Below are 24565 nucleotides of genomic sequence, written 5' to 3' on the forward strand. Positions count from 1 at the left end.
AAGCCAAAAAGAACACCTTCAATGACAGGATTGAGAAAGCTAAACCTAACACCAAAGAATTATTCTCCATCCTCCGTGAACTAGAATCCCCAATCCAACCAGTAGATAATGCCCCAAAGGATAAAGCATGGTGTATGAACATACAAAATGCTCCATCGAATAAAATCTTGTCCCTACAATGTAAAATTGCTAAAATAAAAAAGGCCTCACTAGCACTCCCTGACCAACAAACTACTCAACCGTTGGTGACTACGACAACTACACCCTTTAGATTCAAAACCATCTCCATAATTGAAACAGAAAAAATAATACTTTCCCTTAAACCTAACTGTAAAGGCGACACGTGCCCAGGACAAATAATAAAGATGCAGCTAGAGACCTAGCCCCTTTTATCTCCAAGCTGATAACCTCCTCATTCAAATCTAATACAGTACCGCCCAATCTTAAAGAATCCTGGGTCCTCCCGTTACTTAAAAATCAAACACTGGACCCTACCATCCCCACTAATTACAGACCTATCACCACCGTGCCATTTCTACTCAAAATCTTAGACAGAGCTGCTTACATACACATCCAGGACTATCTAGAAGCCAACCACCTACTTGGCTCACGACAATCGGGCTTCCGCCCCCTCCATGGCACTGAAACAGCGCTGCTAGACCTTAAGACACAAATTGAAGAACTAAAGGATAATAGAGCACTGTCACAGTCACACTGCCCAGAAGGCATTCAACATGGTCTCATGGAAATAAATGTGGCTGGTGCTGGAGACGATGGGGATTGGCCCTAACATGATTGGGTGCATTACATTGCTATATACTACCCCGGCTGCGAGGGTCCAGGTCAACTCCCTGACATCCACGTTATTTACGCTCTTTAGAGGTACTCGGCAGGGCTGCCCGTTCTCCCCAGTTCTTTTTGCACTTGTGATAGAGCCAATGGCTGACTATGTCAGAGCGTGCCATACCCACAGAGGGATACGGTTGAGTGACACCCTCGAGATTACATCCCTATATGCTGATGATGTACTGTTCTATATCAGAAACCCCGCCATCCATCTTGACCCTCTCTTGCGGGATATCACGTGTGGGCACCTTCTCAGGTTTTACAATCAACTATTCCAAGTCCGAGATTCTTCCACTCACCAACGCCACCAAACAACCTACCTCAGAGTATACACTCTGCTGGTCTCCTGGTGGTATTAGATACTTGGGAGTCTGTGTGTCCCTGTCCAAATTCACCCTGCTAGCCGATAACTACACGGCCATAGCACAATTCGCTGAGACGAAAATGGCACGGTGGTGTTCTCTTCCGCCGTCACTGGCTGGGAAGCTCTCCCTCATCAAGATGGTTCTGGTTCCCAAATTGCTTTACATATTCAGTAATGTGCCTATTTGGCCCGGGAAGCCATACTTCGCGAAATTACATAAATCATGCACACAGTTTTTGTGGCACTCAGGCGCAGTCCGCAAGAATTGGTCAGACATGACACTTCCATACGAGAGGGGGTGGGGGATTTGCGGCTCCAGACTTCACACTGTACTGGATGGCCGCACAGGCCCAATATGCCACTCATTGGTGCCCGAGTTCCCTTAGTCCCGCTCACGTCAAGCTGGAATCCCTGGCGGTGACGTCAGTCAATATCATGACCCGGATATTCCATCGTGACTATGTACCAGACTCCGCTCTTGATCCTGTAGCAACTACCTCGTTTGCCTGGGGCTGTCTTCTACACACAACTTCAGAATCCTGTCCCTATGACAAATGGCTCCCCATCTGGATATCCCACGGGCTTGAACCTACACATGATATGGCCTTGGCTGGACGGTGGGGTGCCCTGGGCTATTAGGCTTTGACAGATTTCTTTCCCGACGGGAAGTTCATTGACCCGCAGACTTGGAAGCCAGGTCACTCTGGGTCTGCGCAAGAGATGCTGCAATATTATAGGCTTTGTGCTGCTTTCCGTGCCAGGTGACACACATTCCCCGATGAACCTCCAGATACCCCAGAGATAGCTTACATTGCTAACTCAAGCGGTACCCGCGGTGTCGTTTCCTCTTTATATAAATTGCTCCTGGCAGGGACACCCTCGCTGCCGTCCAAAGCATGCACCGAATGGGCGGATGAGCTTGGTCTCGAGGTTTCTGATCGGCTATGGAAAAAGATGTGCTCACTAACCAACTGGGTTTCCCTTAATTTCCGCCACCGAGTCATGCTGTTTAAATTACGGAATAGGTTATACTACACTCCTCACAGAATCTCTAAGTTCACTTGCACTGTCACTCACTCTTGCGCTCGCTGTGGGGCTGAGGGCGCTGATCACTTACACATGTTCTGGACGTGTTGCATGCTGGGAGAGTTCTAGGACGGGGTTTTGGGAGCTCTCGCCGATATCACCGGTATGGTGATTGACCTTAGCCCACTGGGAGTCTTGTTTGGAGTGTGGAACGCTGATACTAGACGGATTGCTAAATTTTAAAATATCGGCTTCATGGTAGCCAAGAAGTGTGTGCTCCAATGTTGGAAGAGCCCCTCCCCTCCGACCTTTCAGAAATGGCTCAACATACTCACCTGGTCCCGGGATTGTGAAGAGGAATACCTTATCATGCTCCCTGCCCACTCCCGGCCCAAGAACATATGGTCTGCCTTTAATAGTTACCTTATCAACCTGGCCGACAATACATCTGGGAGTGGATCTCCCCCGACCGCACAGGGATGATCTCGATTGCCATGTTTCTACACAATTGACTGTTTCTACCTCTCCTTGATGTACCCTTCCTGTTGATGGTGTATTGCGTCCTACAAGTGTATTGATTGTATATTATGCTCCGACATGTATGTATGTTGTAAACTTCTGCCAACAAAAATAAAAAAAAAAAATAATTTAAAAAAGTCTTTGGCCTGCGGATGATTGTGAAGCGAAGGGAATGAATCCTGCATGGTGAAATCAGTAATGAACTGTGTTTAGTAAGGCTAATAAGAGGGGACGAAATCTAAAGTCCCATTTACAGTGTGTTGATAAGAGTGAACCCAGGAGAGGGATGCCCACAGTGAGTTAAGAGGTGGAAAAGGGACGAAGGCTAAAGGAACTGTTTAAAGAGACATTTCGTTTTGTTGGAGTACAAAAGCATTGTAAAACCAGGGGAAGGGGCGTATCCCCCTTGGCTTTGGGATCCGAGCCCGGCAGAGGGAGGACCTGAAAGGAAAGCCATTGGGAACCCGAAGGAGGGAGGCTGGAAGTAGAAAATGGGGTCTGAACCTGAAGGAGGGAGATCCAGGGGTTGGAAAATCACCACACAAAATGTTCGTTGAGAAAGGAATTGTTAAATTGAATTGTGAAGTGTTACTGGAAGAGGTCTGCGTCGGGAATAGGGGGACCCAGGGGTGAGACCGTCACCCAAAGCCATACATAGAATAGAATGTTTGTGTGCATTTGTTGAAAGAATCTGACCCTTGAAGGCAAGAGACTTTTTAATAGAGAAAAGACAACCATCGAAGTACCCGATAGCTGGAATGGAACTGTTGACTTGCGCTGGAAAAGCTCGAGTGTGTTCCGTACTCAGGAGACCCTCCTTGTCCTGTGCTGAAAACGCGGGAAAGAGACCCCTGGCAATCACATCCTGGCTTATTATTAGTGAACACTTCATCCCACGCTCTTTCTGTTATTAGTTGTAAGGATTTGGCAATAGATTTTATTCAGTACAGGCCTCGAGGACTGCCTTATTTTTCATTTGATGGTTGATGCTTTCTCCCATCTTAGATTTAGGTTAGGCGTTTTTCCAACCTACAGATTGTTTAAAATAAACACCCTTGAATCGTGATCACTTGTGTCTGTCTTTACTGGTGCCACCAGGAGTTCCTTACACTGTCCTGAAGGATAGAGGTTCATAGCTACTCATGACTGTGACCTTGACTCTTCAAGGCACATATGGGGCTCACACTGATGACTCCTCTAAGGTTATTAATGACCTCACATGTAGCATATCGCAAAGCGTGTGCCTCAGAGGCTAAAAATGTGTTGAAGACCGGTCTATATAGGGTGTCTAGCTGTAGGCAAAAATGGGGGTATCCGGCATTTATATCCAGTGTGAAGACCCACTTGGCCAAATAGCACTCTGCTGCTCCCTAATATCTACAGTCACACCTCTCCAGCCCCAGCTTGCTTTGCCTTCTTTGAAAGGTCACATAGGACACAGGAGATCAAGAAAGGCACAAAGACTTTAAGGGTTAAAAGGGTTTAATTAAGGGAAGATGTACATCATAGAGGGAGTCAGGATGAGGGCAAGTCTTTGTGAGCCCCAGGTGGCCTGCCAAGGTTCTCCCCAGTCCCTGTAGTGTGCTTCAGGATTCTGGAGCTTAGCCTGAAACTCCCCAAAAGAAAGGTTAGTGTCCAGTTATTTCGGTCCTGCAAGTTCCCTCCATCGACTAACAGATTTGCCAGAATTGGCTGGTGATGAGGAGTCTTCTTGGTAGCAGCCAGGGAGAAGTGAAGGGGCTTTAATCTTTGACTGTCCTTCCTGACCCCATTGTTTTCCTCCTCGAAACGTCTGGTCCTTCCTTGGGTCTAGTGCATGTATGCTTGATGTACAGCAAAACATTCCCAAGTCAAAAGATAAACGGTAACAATTGGACCCTGCCTTTTCAGTATGTCTGCCTAATGACTCCATACAGAGTCCGATCAGATCAACTGGAACCAATCAAAGGAATCAGAACAAATCGTAGAATGGGTCTAAACCAAGTTGCCTCTGTTCGTTTCCTGAGCTCTTATATCCACCTCCTAGCAGGCCCGATCTTCAGAAATACAGGGGGAAACAGATAGCAGAGAGTCTTGGCTAGTTCACCCGTTTCAATGTATTTCATTTTAACTGTTTGCGCTTAAAGAAAAATAAAATATTTTGCATGCGGTTTTGGGGTCAGCTGCTGTGAATTGTCAAATGAGGTTTAAAAGAAAATGTTAAAAAAATAAAAACAAACAGTCTGCTTTGCACATATGGGTTCAAAGTGTGCAACCTTAATATGGGGATTTCTTGCTGGAAATGGACATGGTTACTCTGAAGAGCAGAATCACAGGATTATAGGTTTCCTTCCGTCTGTTTCATGGTTCTGAGTGTTGGGTCCAGCCAATCGACATTCCGAGCTTGCCCTTATGCTTTGCTTGGTTTTGCTGCCATTCATTACTCCACATGAGTGATGGGCGGCTTGCCGGAGGAGTTACTCTGTGCAATCAGCTAATGCGCGTTGACCTCAAGTACGGTAGGTTTTCCATTCTACCAGCCATCACATTTCATGAGGAGAAACTAATCCCCAAGCTACTGTATGGCATCGCTCTTTTCCCCCGACTGGGTTGGAAATACCCTTACCAGTGTCGAAGGAAATTTGCGGAGACGAGTTCTCCATGTTCCAGTGGTCTTCCCATTGCGATAATTCGCTAGGACCTTGGGCTCCACTCTTTGAAATGTAGAGCTCAGTGGAGGCTCCTGGCTCTTTACTATAACATTCTCTCATTGGAAATTGAGCCTTGCCTATACACTGACTTGAAGATGATCATAGCGAATGCTTATTTATTTAGTTTTTTTAAAACATACTTTGTAAGGCTTGTTCGTCCATTCCCTTGGGCCTAGAATTGACGGTTACAGATTTACTTGAAAATCCCCAAAAAGATCAATGTCTTTTACATAGCCAGGATTTGGATTCTACAGTTGACACAGTGCTCTCTTATCCATCCATGAGTCATTTAAAGTTTGATCACAAAAAAGTTAGAATGACTGCCCCGTTTTTTAACAACCTATCTGAAGCACTCCCTTGTGCACCCTCTTCTTAAGAAACCCTCTGCCGACCCTTCCTGCCAGGCTAACTATCACCCAATCTCCATCACTTCTTTCCTGGGCAAACTCCTGGAAAAGCTGGCCATCTCACAGCTTAATCTTCACACTGACTGTCTCCTTGAACATCAGTCGGACTTCAGAGCTGACAGAAGCAGGAACACTGCTCTCCTGAACATCTGTGAAGACCTGCTCTCCAACCTTGATTCCGACACACCCTGTGTCCGCATCTTACTTGATCACTCTTCTGCCTATTGGCCTGAACATAGAGATATCCTTCAAGTCCAAACTGTACAGACCCAAGAAAGTCAATCAAGAGCACTGAAGTTGTGTGAATGACTATGAGCACTTTGCTCTAATGTACTAATTCTGGAGGCAACTGAGCCTCACAATTCATGTGACAATTTACACATATTCAGTAATTGTATTGCTTGATGTTATGTCACACAAAATATATTTTTACTGCACACCAGATGTTTAGCACTGAGGTTTGAAAGTGCAACATGGTTATACGTTATCTCACTTTTGATTTACCTTTATATACATGTGTCACTATAAAATGTTTAATGCACACCTGTTTTATATAATTTGGTTCTTTTTACCACATAAATTTCCTTTTTTTCATTAGAATTGTTCGCATATGGTCTTTCTTCCTGTCTGCAAATAGAAAGCCCCCCTGTTTTGGAATAACGACCTCTAGGGTCATTACAGGTTAAGATAATGACCACAACTGCATGCAGAGTCATGTCATGAGTCCCTCAGTAGTCCCCTTGTCTGACAACTAATGGTTAATTCATACGTGACAAGGTAGGAACAAGTTTATGCCCCCCCCATAGAAGAGGAGGGCGTCTAAGAGTTAGATACATGGGAGAGGGGACAATTTCTTCTTGTTGACATTTGCACTCTCCTGCCTTTGACACGGTCAACCATGCCATCCTGCTCAACCATCTCCGTGATAAACTGGGTATCACCGATCAGGCCCTGGCTTGGCGGACCTCCTTCCTCTCCGACCAACCCTCCCAGGTCCAAACTTGGGTCATTCCTCTCCTCCATCTCTATCTCTACCTGTGGTGTTCCCCAGGGGTCTAACCTCTCTCCCCGGCTTTAAACCAATACCTGGCACTTCTCACCCACCGCATTGCTGCTCTGCCACAACTTCAGTGCTTATGCAGATGATCCTCAACTCATTTTCAGGCTCCCTTTTGCCAACTCTTCTTCTCTCATTTCGGACTGTCTGTCTGCTATCCAGGAGTGGTGTGCCACCAATGATCTCTGCCTTAATGCCAGTAAGTGAGATTCTCCTCATTGGCACGCCCGCTCCCTCCTTTCCTGTCACTCTCTGGCCGGCCTCTCTTGGTCCTCTTCCTGCTCTCACCTGTGTGGCTAAAAACCTCTGGGTCATCTTCGACTCCACACTCTCCTCACATCTCTGATGTCTCTAAGAAGTCACACTACCAGCTGCACCTCCTCAGAGGTATTCTTCCTTTCCTCTCCTTCCCCCAGAGGCTCACCGTCTCCAGAGCTCTGGTTCTTTCTAGGCTTGACTACTGCAAAAGCCTGTTTCTTAATCTACCTGCCTCTACTCTCCGCCCTCTGCAACTCATCCAAAACAGGACTGCGAGACTTGTTCTTGGCCTCAAGCCCAGGGATTATATCTCTTCAGGACTGAAATCTCTGCACTGCCTCCCAGTGGCTGTGAGATTTAAGTTAAAAACCCTCTGCATTGTCCACAAGGCCTTCTGGCACCTGGGGCCTCAATACCTTCAACTCTCTACCTAAATATCTTCCTTCTCAAGCTCTTCGCTCATCCGCCCCCAACTCCCTCAAGGTCAGTCGCTTCTCCAAGCAACGAGTTGGTGGTAGATCTCTTTCTGCGGCTTGAGCCTCCCTCTGGAACAGCCTCCCTGCTTCTCTGAAACTTGAGGAGAACCATCTCCGGTTCTGGAAGCACCTCAAGACCTTCCTCTTTGCTTCTGCCTTCTCTCCTCCTCTCCTCCTCTCCTCCTCTCCCCTGCTGATCTCCTGGCTGAATCTTAAACTGCACTGGTTACCTGGCTATCCTCTGCTCTCGGGCCCTGGTCCCTCCCCGCCAGTTGCACACCTGCACTGCCCCCTGGCAACCCTTGCACTCAGGGACTGTGTGTGTATCCATACAGCCCCTATCAGCACTTGACACCTGATGTCTGCACTTACCCCTGCACTTGCCACCAGCTGGTCGCACTTTTATTTGTCTTATTTATGTTACTGTCTATCCTATGCACTGCACTGCCCCCTCCCTCTATACCCCCCTGCACTTCTTCCCTTTCCCCATCCCCTGCACTTGTGCGATCTCAATGTCACTGGGCCTAGTAGGCCTGTTGTCTCTGTCCTCCCTCTCTTCCCCCTCCCTTGCCTTGTCGCGCCTTGAAACACTTGTGTATAGGCGCGTTATAAATGCCATATCATATCCCCAACCAGCAGTCAGGCGAATGGTCATCCGTTTCAGATGGAATTTGATCCCGACACGGGAACTACAGGCCCGCTTTAATGACTGCTCTCAATTGTCAACACTTTGCCTCTTTTGCAACTATCCGTTAAGGGTAGAAACTCTGGAACATCCAATTATATACTGCCCAGAAAAAGACAGAAAGCGTGAGGTGTACTTCAAGAACTATATGTCACTTCGAGATTTTGAGGGCTGCCGTTCCTTTTGCCATCTTTGATTATCAGGTCCGGTCACGTCAACTGTGAAAGCGGTCATGGGGTTTATTCTCATTGAAGCTTGAATGAAATTATAGACATCCTTGTGTCCTTTTCTGCAAACAAACCTCTTGAATGCATTCCTTGATGCCGTATTTTACTAATGTAATTGATGTATGCTTTTCTTATTCCATTTTTATAAAGATATGTTCCTATATGTTTTATATGCATTTCAATGTTATGTCAAAGGTTTGAAAATTAACCATATGACAAATTAAAACTAAAAAATGACTCCACATGTTGCCGGCGCAGGTTCAGGAAAGGAGGATTAATGGGTTGGGGGGGGGGAAGATGGGTTGCAGCGGGTTCTGTGAAGCACAAACATTTCGCATTTAGGAAAAAGATTACAATGGAGCTTTGTTTAGGGGACACAGGTGCCTGGAAAAATAGCTTTTAAAGCTAAATGCTTGTTAAAGTTCAGAGCATTAAAATCGTTGTTAAGCAGTGTTCAGGCGTAAATGGCAATTTAAGAGTTAAACTGCCCCTGTGATTGGTTAGGCAAGAAGCCCAGCTTTCTTAGCTGCATTTTGGCTACTGCCCGAGTGGAAATGGCCGACATGTCAGATTCACCTTTCATATGTGGTCTGTGATCCAATTTCTGAACCCCCTCCTCCTCACCTGAGTCTTCAGACATGAATTCCTGAGTTTGTCCCTTCTTTCTGCGATCCTTGTGTTTCTTTTTACAGAAAAGATATGGCCTCCTTCGGATAGAAGCCACTCTGTTCCCCTGATGGGACAGGTGGACAGAGGACCCCCCCTCCGAGAGTGCTCACGGGTTGAAAAAAAGCCAGTGGCTGAAAAAAACCTCTCTCCTTGTTGATGTGAGGTTATCCCTTGATGGAGGATGTTAGACGATGAGCGAATGTCCAAACTGGGTGAGGTGATAACAATCAGGGTTCCTTATCCAGTATAGAAAGGGCAGGTGAGTAGCAGGCACGGTGTAATCGCCGTAGCTTACGATTCTCTCAAACCGGAAGGCAGAATCCAGTTAGCATCCGAAAAGCATGAAGTCTTTGGAGGAGCGATACTGTCTGGAAAAACGAAAGATCGGGGCACTCCGATGATCCGGCAACAGGCTGCCACAGGATGGTGCACAGCGGATCTCCGGCAAAAGACAGGAAAACAAGGTAAGGAGGAGTGTCTAAAAAGGAGGACAAGCGAAAAGGAAGAGAAAAAGAGAAAGCAGGGTAGCACGAGACGACCTCGGCCGAAACCGGGCGGAGGGAAAAGGAAAGTGCGGAAACGAGGAGAAGGTAAACAAACAGAGCAGAAGAGTTATGGCAGGGAAAAAACAGGGAGGAGCGGCACGGAACGAAACCCGTGAAAGGGGAAGGCACTCAAATGGAAAAAAGCGTAAGGAAAGCAAAGCAGCAAAGACTGGTAGCACAAAAAGCACTAGGGCATAACCCGTAGGCATAGGCAATGGGCTGCAACGCGCCGAGCCAAAAAGTGGGCAGGGCTATAAGCGGAAAAAGAAAGGAAAACAGAAAAGACTAGAACACTACAGGAAGTGAGAAAGGAAGGATGGAACAACCTAATGGCGGTGTAATCGCCAATGACTCCATAGACGCCAAGCCGGCATATGAGAGTAGCGCATGCCAGTATGCCCCCTTCCAAGGGGCACCCTTACGGCTTACCGGGGTGGTTTCGATGGAACTTTCGAACCAGTCTGGGCGCATGAAAGTGTGAAACGGGCTCCCAAGAGTCTTCCGAATAAGGGTAACCCTTCCAGTGCACCAGGTACACGAGTCAGCCTTTTCTATATCTGATATACCGGATGCTGGATACTTCGTATTCTTCAGGAGTGTTATCATCTACCGTTTGAGTTCTTGGGATGGAACGATGGTACAGATATTCGTGGTATTCCTTTAGTAGGGAGGAATGAAACATGGGATCTTCATATGTCTTGCTAACTGTAGACGGTAGGCTACTGGATTGTTCCGGTCAATGATGTTAGAAGGACCCAAATACCTGGAAGATAGTTTAGAAGGGCGAATCCAGGGGGGGGGGGGGGAGGTATTTGGTGGAAAGCCATACCTTGGTACCTTTCTCCCACAGGGACAAAGGTAAACGACGTGGATTGGTTTGCAGTCTGTATCAGAGCTGGCTGTCACAAAGTCCTTTAGAGGCAATCCGGTGGGCTTCAGAGATGTTGGATAGAACATCATCAACTGAGGGTATTAAGGAAGCTGGGGAGGAGTTAGTAGGTAAGAAGCGTGGATGGTAACCGTAGGAACAGTAGACCGGGCTAAGTTTGGTAGCGCTGTGTCGAGAGTTATTGTAAGCGAATTCTGCAGTGGGCAGTAAGGCGACCCAGTTATCTTGCTGATGGTTTATGTAACAACGTAGATACTGTTCCTGGGACGCCTTCAAACACTCAGTCGGTCCGTTGGTCTGTGGATGATATCCTGAGGACATAGCCCTCTCTATACCCAGTCTTCTACAGAGCTCCTTCCAAAAGTGAGAAGTGTACTGTGAACACCGGTCTGATATCATCTTTTCTGGCAAGCCATGTATAGGGAAGACGTCTTTCATAAAGATGGAAGCCATCTCGGCCGCAGTGGGGAGTCCAGCCAGGGGGGAGAAGTGAGCCAATTTGGTGAAGGTATCCACTGTTAACATTATGCAGGAACAGCCATCAGAAGTTGGAAGATCCACAATGAAGTCAGTGGTTAGCACACTCCAAGATCACCTCAACAGAGGATCTTGCTCCAACAACCCTACAGGTCTCTGGGTGTTGTATTTAGCATTACAGCAGATGGGACAGGAGTTCACGTAACTGATAACTTCCTTTTTTAAACAAGGCCACCAAAACTGTCTTTGGAGGAGATCTGCGATGTTCAGTACACCCTGGTGTCCTGCTACTGGATCATCATGACACCATATGAGAGCGCAAAGACGAGATTTATGATCTGGCAGAAACAAGCAGTGGTTGATGAAATACAGACCATCTTGTTTAAGGATGATATCCTTAGACTTTCCCGTGGGTGGTATCTGCTAAAGATCGGTGGCCCCTCATACATTTTCGAGAAAGGATGCCACAGAACTTCTAATCATTCTCAGAGGAAAGACCAGGTCTGGTTAATGGTCAGAGAAAAGACCTGGAATATGAATCCTGGATAGAGTGTCGGCCAGCACGTTCTTGGAACCGGGCAAGTAGGTTAAAGTGAAATCGAACTGGGAGAAGAAATGGGCCCATCTTGCCTGGCGTGAGTTAACACACTCCATTTGTTGGATCACTTTAAGGTTTTTATGGTCGGTTCTGAGAACAAAAGGATGGGCTGCTCCTTGCAGGAGGTGATGCCATTCTTCACACACAGTTTTCATAGCAAGCAGCTCTTTTTTGATGATGGAATAATTGGTCTGGCTGGAGGTTAGGGTTTTGGATACATATATCACAGGATGTTCTTTTCTGTCATGTTTCTGTAACAAGGCCGCACCGAAGGCCACAGCAGAGGCATTGGCTTCTATGATAAACGGAAGTCCTTGATCAGGCTGTCTCAACACAGGAGCGGAACAAAGTTTTTTCTTCAGGTTCCAGAAAGCCCCGTCGGCCTCTTCGGACCACTGAAATGGAACAGATGTCTTCTTTAATAGCCTGGTGATGGGTAACACTGTTTCGGAGAAACCAGGTATAAATTTATGGTAGAAATTGCCCAGTCCAAGGAACCTTTGTACGTCTTTAACGGAGGTTGGTGCGGGCCACTGTAGCATAGCCTTTACCTTTCTGGGGTCCATTTCAACACCAGCATTGGACAGGATAAACCCTAGGTATGGCACGGTAGAAACCTGAAAGACGCTGTTTTCTGGGTTTACCAGCAGATGATTTTCTTTGAGACAGTGTAAACTTGTCAAAGGTATTCCTTGTGTAGTTGTTGGGAGGTAGAGTCGACCAGAATATCGTCAAGATAGACAATAGTACATTGAAAAAGAAGATCAGACGATCCATGAATCTTTGGAAAATGGATGGTGCGTTGACAAGGCCAAATGGCATTACTCGGTACTTGAAGTGACCAAATGGTGTTCGGAAGGTGTTTTTCCATTTGTCTTCCGAACTAACTCGTAGTAGATGGTAAGCCTGTCGAAGATCCAGCTTTGAAAATACCACTGCGCCCTGTACGGCCTTCAACACAACTCTGATAAGTGGCATGGGGTATCTGTCTCGGATGGTCACTCGATTGAGCCCTCGATAGTCTAGAAGGCCTTAATTCATGAGTATCCCTCTTTGGGACAAAGAACAGATGCCCTGGCCGGGGAGCACAAAGGTTGAATCAGGCCATTGTGCAGGTTGGAGTCTAGATACTTTCGGAGGACTTCCTTTTCTTTGAAAGGAAAGAGCATCAGGAACAAGCTTGATGGCACAATCTTTGGGTAGATGTGGTGGCAACTCCTGGGGTCTTTATCCAAGAATACCTTGTTGTATTCACATAGTTCAGGGGGGTTATTCTGTACCCCTATTGTAGTTGGTTGATGTGAGGGTTCTGCGACTGTCGCAAAGCCACCATGCTCCTATTAAGGCAAACATGACTTAAGGCAGTAATCGGACGTGAAGGCCAGCTGGTTCTTCTTCCAATCAATAGTGGTGTTGTGTTTACGTAACCATGACACTCCGAGTATGACAGGGAAGTGAGCTGCCCTTATGAGATCGAATTGTATGGCCTCGGTGTGATGTAACACTGTCATGGGTAAAGTTGAAGTGGTATGGGTGATAAGTCCAGAACTCAAAGGTTTTCCATCAAGACTTTTGACCTTTTGATGCTCTTCCTTTTCAAGCCGTTCAATGCCCGTTTTGTTGGCCCATACTATGCCCATGAAGCAACCTGTTGCTCTACAATCAATAAGGGCCAAAACATCGACGTCTTTCTGGTTGGAGGAAAGTTGAACAAAAACCACCATGAGACATAGGGACTGGGAAATCCTCCTCGGAAACTTGTCCCTGTTAGTTCCGAGGATGGGCGTTTCCCGGTCGTCGAGAAAGAACTTCAGGACAATCCCTCAACAGGTGTAGGTCGGATCCACAATACATGCAAAGGTTATTGTCCTTTCGACTCTTGCATTCGTCGGAGGTTAGGGGTCCTCGTAAGACTCAGACGGAACCACACAGCCAGTCAATGCGGCAGAGGGGGACATTAGCAGGGGAAGGAAGGAAAAAGAGAAAAGGAGGGTCAGGGAGGCCATTCCAGAGTGATGCTCCTACAAAAGAGATCTACCCCCACTCTCTGCTTGGAAAAGCATCTGGCCTGCAGAAAGTTGGAGCTAGAAGACTGAAGGACTCTAGCAGGGAGGTATGTAGGGAAAGGCAGTTGGATGTAGCTGGGTCCCAAGCCCCAGAAAGCCTTGTGTTTTGTGGTAAAAATGCAAGCAGCACAATAAAAAGGTGCAAACTTACTAGCTTTGGGAGTAGCGCTCTAAAACAGGAGGGGCTTCCGTGATCGCCAAACAGTAACTTGAACTAGGCTGGATAATGCTCTAAATAACAGTGTTTCACATTAAAGAAACATAGATAATAAAGATAGGCTGAGGCGTGGCAAACGAGCCTCCAAGCATGCTTTCCCAGAAGTGTGTGCTCGTTTCAGTAACTTGCAAGAATCTGCAGTAGCTAATAGCACATTGCAAATCCCACAATCCAGGATCGCACGGTAGGAAGCAAACAAACGTTTGTTTTTTCCGAGGTCACGAACCAGAACTCACGGGTCCCATCGAAAGACAATGAACGCACAACCATTTCATAACTCATTCTATTTCATTTAAGAAGCCTGATCTACCGACGGTTTCAGAAAGCCCATGCCGGTTTTAAATTCCCCCCTGCCCCCAACTACGTTTCTGCCTGGGAAGAAGGTAGAAAAAGTTCTTAATGTACTACATTTACACGGTAACTCAAAGCTTCGATAGTGTCATGGTAGAAGGGTTTCTCATGAGAACGAAGATGAGATGACCAGGACAGATGGATAAAGTTCTTCTGGTCATCTCAAATGTTTCAATGATTTGACACTATGATGTAGGAATTGGGGGGTGGATTGTGATGTCACAGGGGAGAACCAGGGGTGGTGTGGCAAGGTCTGCGGGACCGAATTATAGAAAGTAATGTATGCCGCTCTATAGGGGTTAGTTAAGAAATCACCAATCGGCTATTCGTAGGGAGACTATGTTGCAATGGGACTCAAGTTAATTAGATTAGACAATTATAAAGGCTTTTGATTTAGGGGCGTTTCTTTGACAGTGCCTTTTAATGCAGTTCTGTTCTGCTTGAATATTGCGGTCCCAGCTGCATCCGAATAAAACGGTTACCTCTTTCCTGGCGTAAACTCCTTTAGGGCTACTTTTGTAATATTTACTGGTGACTTCCAAGGCGACCCCAGAACAGTATGATGCAGAGGGTCTTGAACTTGATCCTCGCAACAACTGGGAGCCGGTGGAGAGATTTTAGGGCTGGAGAGATGCAGTCCCTGGACTTGAGACCAAGGATAAGTCCTGCAGTCCTATTCTGGATTAGTTGAAGGGGGGCAGGGGGAATTTAGGCAGATTGTGGAAGAGGCTGTTGCCTTAGTCCAGCCTAGAGAGAACCAGGGCTCTGGGGACAGTGAACTTCTAGGTGGGTGAGTGCGGTTAGGAAATGGAGAATGCCCCTGAGGAGGGGGCAGCTGAATATGGGCCTTCTTGGCAAGGTTTGTGATGTGAGCAGAGGAGAGAAGGGAGTCGAAAATGACACCAAGGTTTTTTGCCTCACAAGTGGGTGAGGGGAGGGACCCATGGAGAGGGGCCAGAGAGAAGGAGGGAAGGAGGAAGGTGGGGTCCCAATGAGAAGGATCTCGGTTTTACTGGCACTAAGGCAGAGATCATTATCAGCACAACATGCCCGAACAGCAGACAGACCGTCAGGAATCAGAGAAAAAGGAGGCAGAGGGGGGGGGAGCTTGAAGGAGAGCTGTGTGTCATCTGCAAAATACTAGAAGTGAGGAGATAAGGCAGAGATCAAGTGGGTCAGAGGGTCAAGGTAGATGTTGAAGATCCACGGTGAGAGGAAAGATCCCTGAGGGACATCGCAGGTGGAAAGTGAGTTGGAGGAGAGAAAAGGGCCCAGTCGAACCTGGATGAGCCTTACAATTTCACATCTCTGCAATGTTGACTTCTTTCTTCCCAGGACCTCCCCCTTGGATCCACAACGCCTCAAGAGCACTGCAAACTCCTAATCTTGCCTTTCAATCTTTCTCTTTCTTCCTACACCGCAATTCTCTCTTTACTCCCTCCAACTGAATCTAGTACTGGGCCCCTTCTGCCTTGCCACCCACTGGCATATGCCACCACATGCCGGCACTTGCCAATTTATTGGTAGCTGACCACTTTCCTGGGCACTTTCCTCTTGTACACATAGCACTTACCCTCCACTCCTCATTCCTGCTCTCTCTCTGCACTTGCACTTTCTGAATGCTCACAAAGCTTAATAGTTCCGCCTCCATCTTTCATTTCCATGTTCCCTCCCGGTTGCCCTGTGAGCGCTTTGAACCACAGGTTACGTGATGTATAAGGGCCTTACAAATGCACAATAGATAAATAAAATAAATAAATAAAACGCCCTCTTTGGTCGTCCTCTTGCTGCTCACTACCAACCACTGCCACCATCCGAGAGTAGAATAACCACCACCTTTCGGTCACTAGCCGATACCAACAGTTCATGGGTACTCTCTCATCCCGTTGCCAATCCCCCTCTCCTTCCGGTCACCACTCCCTTTTGGTGGCAACACTGCCACCTTGTGGGCATTTTCAGTAGCCCCCCTCAGCTGCTATTCCCTCCTGAAAAAACTCTAAGGGCCTCATTACACGGCACCGCCTTGGTGGAAAGGGGAATTACCGCCCTATTCCAAGGTTGGCGGGGCGGTAATTCCCCCTTCCACCATTGCCCTTCCCCATTCCCATTTTTGCCTCATAGGGCTCTATGGGAATGGGGAAGGCGCTAATTACGGTACCGCAAATTGCGGTACCGTAATTAGCTGCCTGGTCCCTTTGCGGGTTGGTTTTTAATGCCTGCAAAAAGCAGGCGTTAAATTCCCCAACCCGCAAAGGGACCTCGTAGTAAGGAGGTAAGGATTTACCGGTACCGGTAAAATACCGGTACTGGTAAACCCTTACCGCCATCCGTGTAATGAGGCCCTAAGGTCTTGCAATGTCCTCCAAGCCAAGTCTCAGTACTTCTGTGACAACCCTGTCCTGGTCTACTACCAGCTCTGCTGCCCTTGCCACTACTAACTCTTCCCACTCTAGTCCCAGCACCTTCACACCATCACCTACCAATTCCACTACTCCTGGAAAAAAAGGGATTGTAAGAACCATCCTGTTCTAACTTGTTTGTCAGCCAGGTCCTAACAGCTTGGGTTGAGGACATCCCTTTTAATTTTTCCATAGCTCTTTTGGGCCTGCGACTGCATTACTCCATAGTCCTCCCTCTCCTTGACGGAGGTAACCCTACCAAGCACTAGCTACACTCCAGACCTGGGAGGAGGTCACCTCACGATACACTAGCTACACAAGAACCGGAAGGAAGTCTCCACACCAGACTCATTGATAACATTGAGACCTAGGAGGAGGTCCTCACACCATACGCTAGCTCCACCAGAGACCCAGGAGGAGGTTGCCATACCATACAATGGCTACACTTGGGACCTGGGATGAGGTCACCTCACCATACTCTAGCTTCACTTGAGACCCAGGAAGTAGTCTCCACACCATACACTAGCTACACTCGAGACCCAGGGAAAGTCTCCACACCGTACTCTAGCTCCACTCTAGGCTCGAGAGGAGGTCTCCCCACAATATGAGACCTGGGAGGAGGTCACCTCACCATATCAGACCTGGGAGGTGGTCACCTCACCATACTCTAGCTCCATGCGAGACCCATGTGGAGGAGGCCATCTCACCATACTCTAGCTTCACTTGAGACCCAGGAAGTAGTCTCCACACCATACACTAGCTACACTCGAGACCCAGGAGGAGGTCACCTCACCATACTCTAGCGTAACAGAGACCCAGGAGGTAGTCTCCACACCATACACTAGCTACACTCCAGACCTGGGAGGTGGTCACCTCACGATACACTACCTACACTCAAGTTCCAGAAGGAAGTCTCCACACCAGACTCCTTGATAACCTTGAGAACTGGGAGGAGGTCCCCACACCATACTCTAACTCCACTTGAGATCCAGGAGGCAGTCGTCCCCACCATACAATAGCTACACTTGGGACCTGGGATGAGGCCATCTCACCATACACTAGCTACACTCGAGACCCAGGAGGAGGTCGCCATATCATACAATAGCTACCCTTGGGACCTGGGAGGAAGTCACCCCACCATACTCTAGCTCCACTTGGGACCCAGGAGGAGGTCGCTATACCATACACTAGCTACACTCGAGACCCATGATGAGATCGCCATACCATGCACTAGCTACACTCGAGACCCAGGAGGAAGTCTCCATACCATACACTAGCTACACTCGAGAAGCAGGGAAAGTCTCCACACCATACTCTAGCTCCACTCTAGGCTCGAGAGGAGGCCTCCCCACAATATGAGACCTGGGAGGAGGTCACCTCACCATATCAGACCTGGGAGGAGGTCACCTCACCATACTGTAGCTCCATGCGAGACCCATGTGGAGGAGGCCATCTCACCATACTCTAGCTTCACATGAGACCTGGTAGGAGGTTGCCATACCATACAATAGCTACACTCGGGACCTAGGACGAGGTCACCTCACCATACACTAGCTTCACTTGAGACCCAGGAGGAAGTCTCCACACCATACACTAGCTACACTCGAGACCCGTGAGGAGGTCTCCCCATACCAATCCATCTACACTCAAGACAACTTTCTTGGGGGGAGGGGGGGTGTGTGTGTGTGGGTGTGGGTATATATATATATATATATATATATATATATATATATATAACACCATCATTTGGTCCAGTGAGTTGTATAGCGAAGACTTCCCATCAAATCAAAGGTGATAGATACACACTCCTCCCTATCCGAAATACAATTTACAAAAACACACTGCATACTGCGACTTGTGACAGGAGAGGACTTACAGAATATTCCAGATATCTGGTTGCTCCGGTTGATACTCCCAACTATGACATCCACGTGAAACAGGACATGCGTCGTCTCGTGTGAATCCATTTCTGGGTATTGTAAATAAAAGGCAGGTCTAGGCGAATTGTAGAGGAGGTCCCTGACATGGCCTACACCCAAACCCCACAGTTTGAGGTACCAGGAACATACTCGCCAAAGTACGTGACGTATGAGGAACAATTGAACCAACAGAGAGCTGCACTGAGCCTATGCCCAGTGCCCATCAGAAGAGCAATACCTATTGAAGTGCCTATAACCAGACAACCATGGGCGTCTTGGTACCCGCTGAGGCAACCGTACCAGCAGCTGGCCCGAAGTGAAGACTACTTACAGGCCGTCCCCGAAGAGACCCAAAGAGCCCTAATGGAGGGCAAATGGTGACGACATAAGAGCCTGGACAGTCGTACAGATGCACATAAACGACAAGCGAAAAGGATAACATGAACACAAACAACAATCGAAAGATGACGCACAAGGACGAAATGGAAAGAATAATGATGTAATGGATTTATAAGAAGAAACGATGTTGATACATAAAGAGACGTAAGGAAACGTAGCTGCGAAGCATGATGGAAGTATTCAACCAGCTAACGCTTGTAAATAGTCTTGGAACGCACGAAGCTAAGAAAACGGAACTGTTTGCAATGCTTAGTAGAAGAATAGAGCGGCATGCGCCAATTATATATTTACCTCAATGAAGCACCGTATACAAGTGCGACTCCATTTTGTAAAGCAGAATTAAGCCCATGCTGCAAGGGGCTAACCAGGCCAAGATTCATATTCCAGTCAAAGCCAGAGAAACGAGCAGAATCGAAACTCAGTAAGAAGCAGCTCATGCCTGGGAATTCGAGGTCAACCTAAGGAAGGGAGGAGAGCAGCAACCTCAGAGAATCGAAACTTCGGAGCATACAAGTCAGCCAGTGAAGGTCGAGATAAAGAGGCCCCAGGCAGGTGGCGAGGCTACAGAAGAATCAAATGCACGAATAATAGGAAAATGAAGCAGATTCACGGTGAACAGACATGTGACCAGCAAGGCGCGAAGAGGTACCAATGTCTGATGTCACCCAGAACCAAGGATGCCATAACTTTTCCCAATAAGAGACTACAGTTCTGAGGCCATCCTTAGCCAACTAATTGACACATAGCCCTAAAAGTACTGATTGATGGAAGGGAGGAAGGGTGAATCTTGGGGCACTCCGCAGCTGGGTGTCCATTCTGCATGCAGCTAATTAAAAGTGGAGATTTATGTCTAGGGGTGTAACCCACCCAATCACAATGGACCAAATAATCTAGGGTCCTATAGCTTGTAGAACCAATAAGACGTTGTAGTGACGTCTATCACGAGTGACGTAGAGGGATGGGCGTAGACGCCCACCCGATAATAGTTATCCAATCCTCACGCTCCGTTACCATATACAGATATAGCACCTATACTTAAGTTACCTTTCCCAACCAATAGAATTGCATGACAAACTGAGTTTTACACGTCAAATTTATGACGAATTTTGCCTATAAGAATTGCTGTTTGAATGGAGAATTTGGGAGTTGGAGCGAGACGGTCGATCGCGACACTGTTGATTACCATTTGTTTCCCCGTTTTTTGTACTTGTCATTAAACACACTTGCCTTTGCCAAACTATTGAGTTGTCCTTATTGAAGTGTGTTGGAGTAAGAGAATCCTGCACCCCCATCCCTCACATGGTGCAGCTATCTTGTCTTACAGGTACTCGAGGGTGAGCTCTGACCTATGGGCCCATCAGAGGATGCTCCGCCCCTCCAGTACAGAATCACGACTGATCATTTCATCCTATAGGTCCCCGTGTTCAGAAATAAATGTTATTCATGCTGCAGTAATGAAAGCCGCCGTCTAATTACTTGGCCGCCCCATTTACATATCAGATAAAAACCTCAATGAAACATATTTTAAAAAAAATAAATAACTTTGACATCAGAAAATGTGATTAAGGCCAAGAGCACCAATGAGCGGCGTTTCATAAGACACAGCACCAGGCTCTTCATTTGACTTTGTGAATGAAGAAAACAATAAGCCACACAATGCTGCCCTGACTGAACTACACATTACCCCTATCCCATCTATCTATTCGACTTATTGTATTGCGCTTTACACCCGAGGGCCTCTAAGCGCTCACAAGACAAATACGACAAGGAACATAGAAAGATCATGGCAGAAGGGGGGGCTGTAGAGGCTAAGGAGGGGAGCTATCCTGGCCAAGAGGTCAGCAATGTTCCAGAAGTTTGAGGACCAGAACGCATCCTGTATCCGATTAGAGGGCATGTGGGAGAGTTAGTGGGCACACCGTGATGGCAGTTGTAACAGGAGTGAGTATGGGGGGCAAGCCGGCTCACAGAGTAAGGTCAGGTTTTAAGTGGATGGGCAGAACCGCATGGTGATTTCCAGTCCAGCTTTTCCCTTACCGCCATGATCCAGGAGGTGAGGGCAGCCATCTGCATTACTCGCAGGAGTTCCTCGCTCCACGGCGGCTCCACTTCCAGGAACAGCAGAAGCAGCTCGGCCGCCACATTCACCAGCCAACTGCAACAGGAAGACGGAGAGAAAGGATTGTTGAGCGGAATTTAGTGGGTTCAATATTTCTCTCTTTGGTAATACTTTATTCTCTTGGTTCAGTAAACATGCATTGGTTTCCAATTCTAAATCTATAACATTTACACCACAAAATCTAGTCCTCACTTCACCCCTTTCATTGTACATCGGCCCTAAATGTTCTATAATACCTTATCGATATTAGTGTTTATTTTCACTTCCTCTGCCTTTAGGGAACCACATCATTCAACGTGTGGTAGGAGCAGCTGACGTTTCTTGCAGCCTACATGGCTAGCGTGCCAGAACAGACCCCAAACGCATGTAGAGGGAGGCCAGGGGCCAGGAAAGCAAAGCTTCGAAGGCGTTGCAACAACTGGGGCCATCTTGGATTCTTTCCTCATTTCCTCGTTGAAGTATTTCGTTCCAAAGTGAAACCAACGGTCGGCCAAATCTGGCCTACTTACCACCTTTCAACCTCAATCTTCAATTTAGATATTTTAAAAGCACAGTCTTATTTTTTTTTTTTTAAAAAAAGGTACATTTTCAGAGTTACGAGCAGTCACCTATCGATTTCATTTGATTGAAAAGAGCGCTTGGACCACAGCTTGATCATCAGCCCCCAAAAGCATTCTGAGAATGTGCGCAAGAGCTGGTCACGGCACAGTTGGCGATCGTGCAGGCAAGTTTGATATTTTCTTCATTTTCTATCGTCCTGGGCATCTAAGGCGCTGCACACCAGGTAGGCCTGCACAGGATACATTTCTCTAATGTGTGTATTGTTACGTGTGGTTCATGTTTTTCATGAAGATGGCAGAACGTTGAGATGGGTGGTCAGGAAAATGTTCCCCAGCCTTTTATGCAGGGGGCGAGAAGGATTTGCCCACAACTAGGCAATAGGGTTACCCTCAAAACCACCCGAGTCTCCTACTGGTAAACAGGAAGGGGTGCCCAGTTCTAAACCCTCAGGAAGAGGGCAGGGTGGTTAATGGTGCAGTCAACACTTAACATTCCATAAAGGAAAGTGTAGAGATATCGCGAGAGTCTCCTACTCTCGCGAGATCTCGCGTTGGGGGCTAGGACCGCCCCCGTGCGCTTCGCGCGCATTACGGGAGCACCAGAGGACGCGGCAAGACGCGTCCTGCCGGCTCCTCCGATAGTTGGGCCCGGGGGCTATTATTATCATTGGACATTTCTGCCTCCCAGCCCAGAAACAGTTATTAGGCAAGCTTGCCTAGCCTTCAGACTTGGCTGTACTTACATGTTGATGGCAGATTGTTATCTGTGAAATAAAAGCCATCCAGCCTGTCATCACGTCTCCTGTCATCTGTGTAATAATATACAACATAATTTGGCGACGAGGATCACCACTACCACCCACGTGGGAACATGCAAGGAGCGACGCCGCCACCCCCCTTCCTGCAAACTCCAGGTAAACCCGCCATCCCGTGGCCGCAATGGCAACCCCTTTTCACGACGTATGTAGAGGCACTAGGAGGGGCAGGATTTTCAGTGGCACGGCGTAGGGCTATGTTACTTAATGCCCTGGGAGTGGAAGGACAGCGGGTGTTTGAGAGTCTTACCCCGATCCCGGTGGCAGGCGACAACGATGACGTCTTTCAGGAGGCGGTTAGGAGAATAGTGAAGAGATTTGCCAGTAAAGAGAACACGGTGTTGCATAGAATACGCTTTTACACTCGCAGACAAGAAATATCCGAACCGGTCGACGATTACGTCACCAAGCTGCGAGAACTGGCAGCGCTGTGCAGTTTCGGCAACAATGCTGAGAGCCTCATCTGCGACATGTTGACAGTCCACACCAACAGCAGAAAAGTTCAAGATAAATTCATTATGGAGAAAGAATTACAACTGGAGAAGGCGATCGAAATTGCCAGGGCGGTTGAAGAAACCGCGGGAAGACGAAAAGAACTCACGGGAACCCAGAGTTCTGCTGAAATCCAAGCAGTCACATTTCACTCAAAGAAAGAAAGACATACACCGGATACAAGAGAGGGGAGAGGAGGTAGGAAAGAACCTCTGAAATGCCACAGGTGCACCAGCACGAAACACCTGGCATTCGATAGGGAGTGCCCAGCTAGAGATAAGGAGTGCTCAATCTGCAAACGCATTGGCCATTTTTCGTTGGTGTGTCGGTGGAGAAACAAGAAAGTTACCAGTGTAAACTCCGATCACGACAGGGAGCGAGAATCGTCCTCAGAAGATGAGGGGAGACCCACAGTCATCATGGTAAACAGCACAAGGGCGAGAAGAGAAAAGCCCCATTGCACAATCAAAATTGACGGTTGCGAAACAAGAGTTATGGCGGACTCTGGGTCAGACCTCACCATAATACCCCTACGGACATACAAGGAAATGGTGAGAAAAGAAAAGGTCCAAGTTCTCACCACACGTCACAAACCCACAGTATTTGGAGGGGCGTCAGTTGAACTACTGGGATATATCAAAGGAAAGGTGGAGTTTAAAGGAAGAGAAACCACCAACAGAGTTTATTTCAGCCACGAAGGCCCAGCAGTACTGGGATGGGACGACCAAGGCAAGCTCAAAATCAAACTGGACCCCAGCACAGAAGACCAGGTACTGTCTGTCTGCGCGAGGGATGGGCCCATAGTCAAGAGTGACTACCCAAAACTTTTCTCGGAGGAGCCGGGTCACATAAAGGGCTTTGTCCATAAAATAATGCTAAAAAAGAATGCCGTCCCGGTCAAACATCGTCTGCGGCCAGTGCCAGCAACCGCAAGAGACACTCTCAGGGATCAATTGGACAAAATGAGAGCGGAGGGGGTCATTGAAGAAGTAGAAGCGTCAGAATGGCTGAGCCCAGTAGTGCTGATAAAGAAACCGAACTCGCAAGAGCTAAGGGTGTGTATAGACCTTCGCAGCTTAAACGTAGAGGTCATCACCGACAACTACCCACTACCGAGCATAAATGAACTCATTTTGTTGATGAAGGAAGCCAAGATTTTCTTAAAACTGGATATGAGAAACGCATACCACCAAATACAATTGCATGAAGAGTCAAAACCCCTCACAGCATTCATCACACCATTTGGCACCTATCAGTTCACCAAGATGCCATTCGGGTTATCGTCGGCAGCATCAGCGTTTCAACGCATGATGGATGTTTTGTTACGAAATGTCAAAAATGTCGCATATTTCCAGGACGACATCCTTGTGTATGCAGGGGATGAACAAACGCATGACGCCACATTGAAAACGGTCCTGACCAAGTTGCAAGAAGCAGGGCTGAGACTACGCCATGAAAAATGCGCATTTAAAGTGAAAGAGGTCGAATACTTGGG

At 47.5% G+C, this 24565-nt stretch overlaps 1 protein-coding gene across 3 annotated transcripts in view; it reads right to left on the reverse strand.

Moving 5' to 3' along the window:
- The window catches only part of LOC138481620 (G-protein coupled receptor 143-like), a 232205-nt gene that overhangs the window by 44034 nt on the left and 163606 nt on the right, over positions 1–24565 (reverse strand). For all 3 annotated transcript variants that reach the window (XM_069613807.1, XM_069613809.1, XM_069613808.1), the window contains one exon: positions 21122–21239. In XM_069613807.1, the coding sequence (XP_069469908.1) occupies positions 21122–21239 (118 nt within the window). The remainder of the gene's footprint in view (positions 1–21121; positions 21240–24565) is intronic.

The sequence above is a fragment of the Ambystoma mexicanum genome, chromosome 5p, assembly GCF_040938575.1.
Source record: "Ambystoma mexicanum isolate Mex_15411 chromosome 5p, UKY_AmexF1_1, whole genome shotgun sequence".
Taxonomy (NCBI): domain Eukaryota; kingdom Metazoa; phylum Chordata; class Amphibia; order Caudata; family Ambystomatidae; genus Ambystoma; species Ambystoma mexicanum.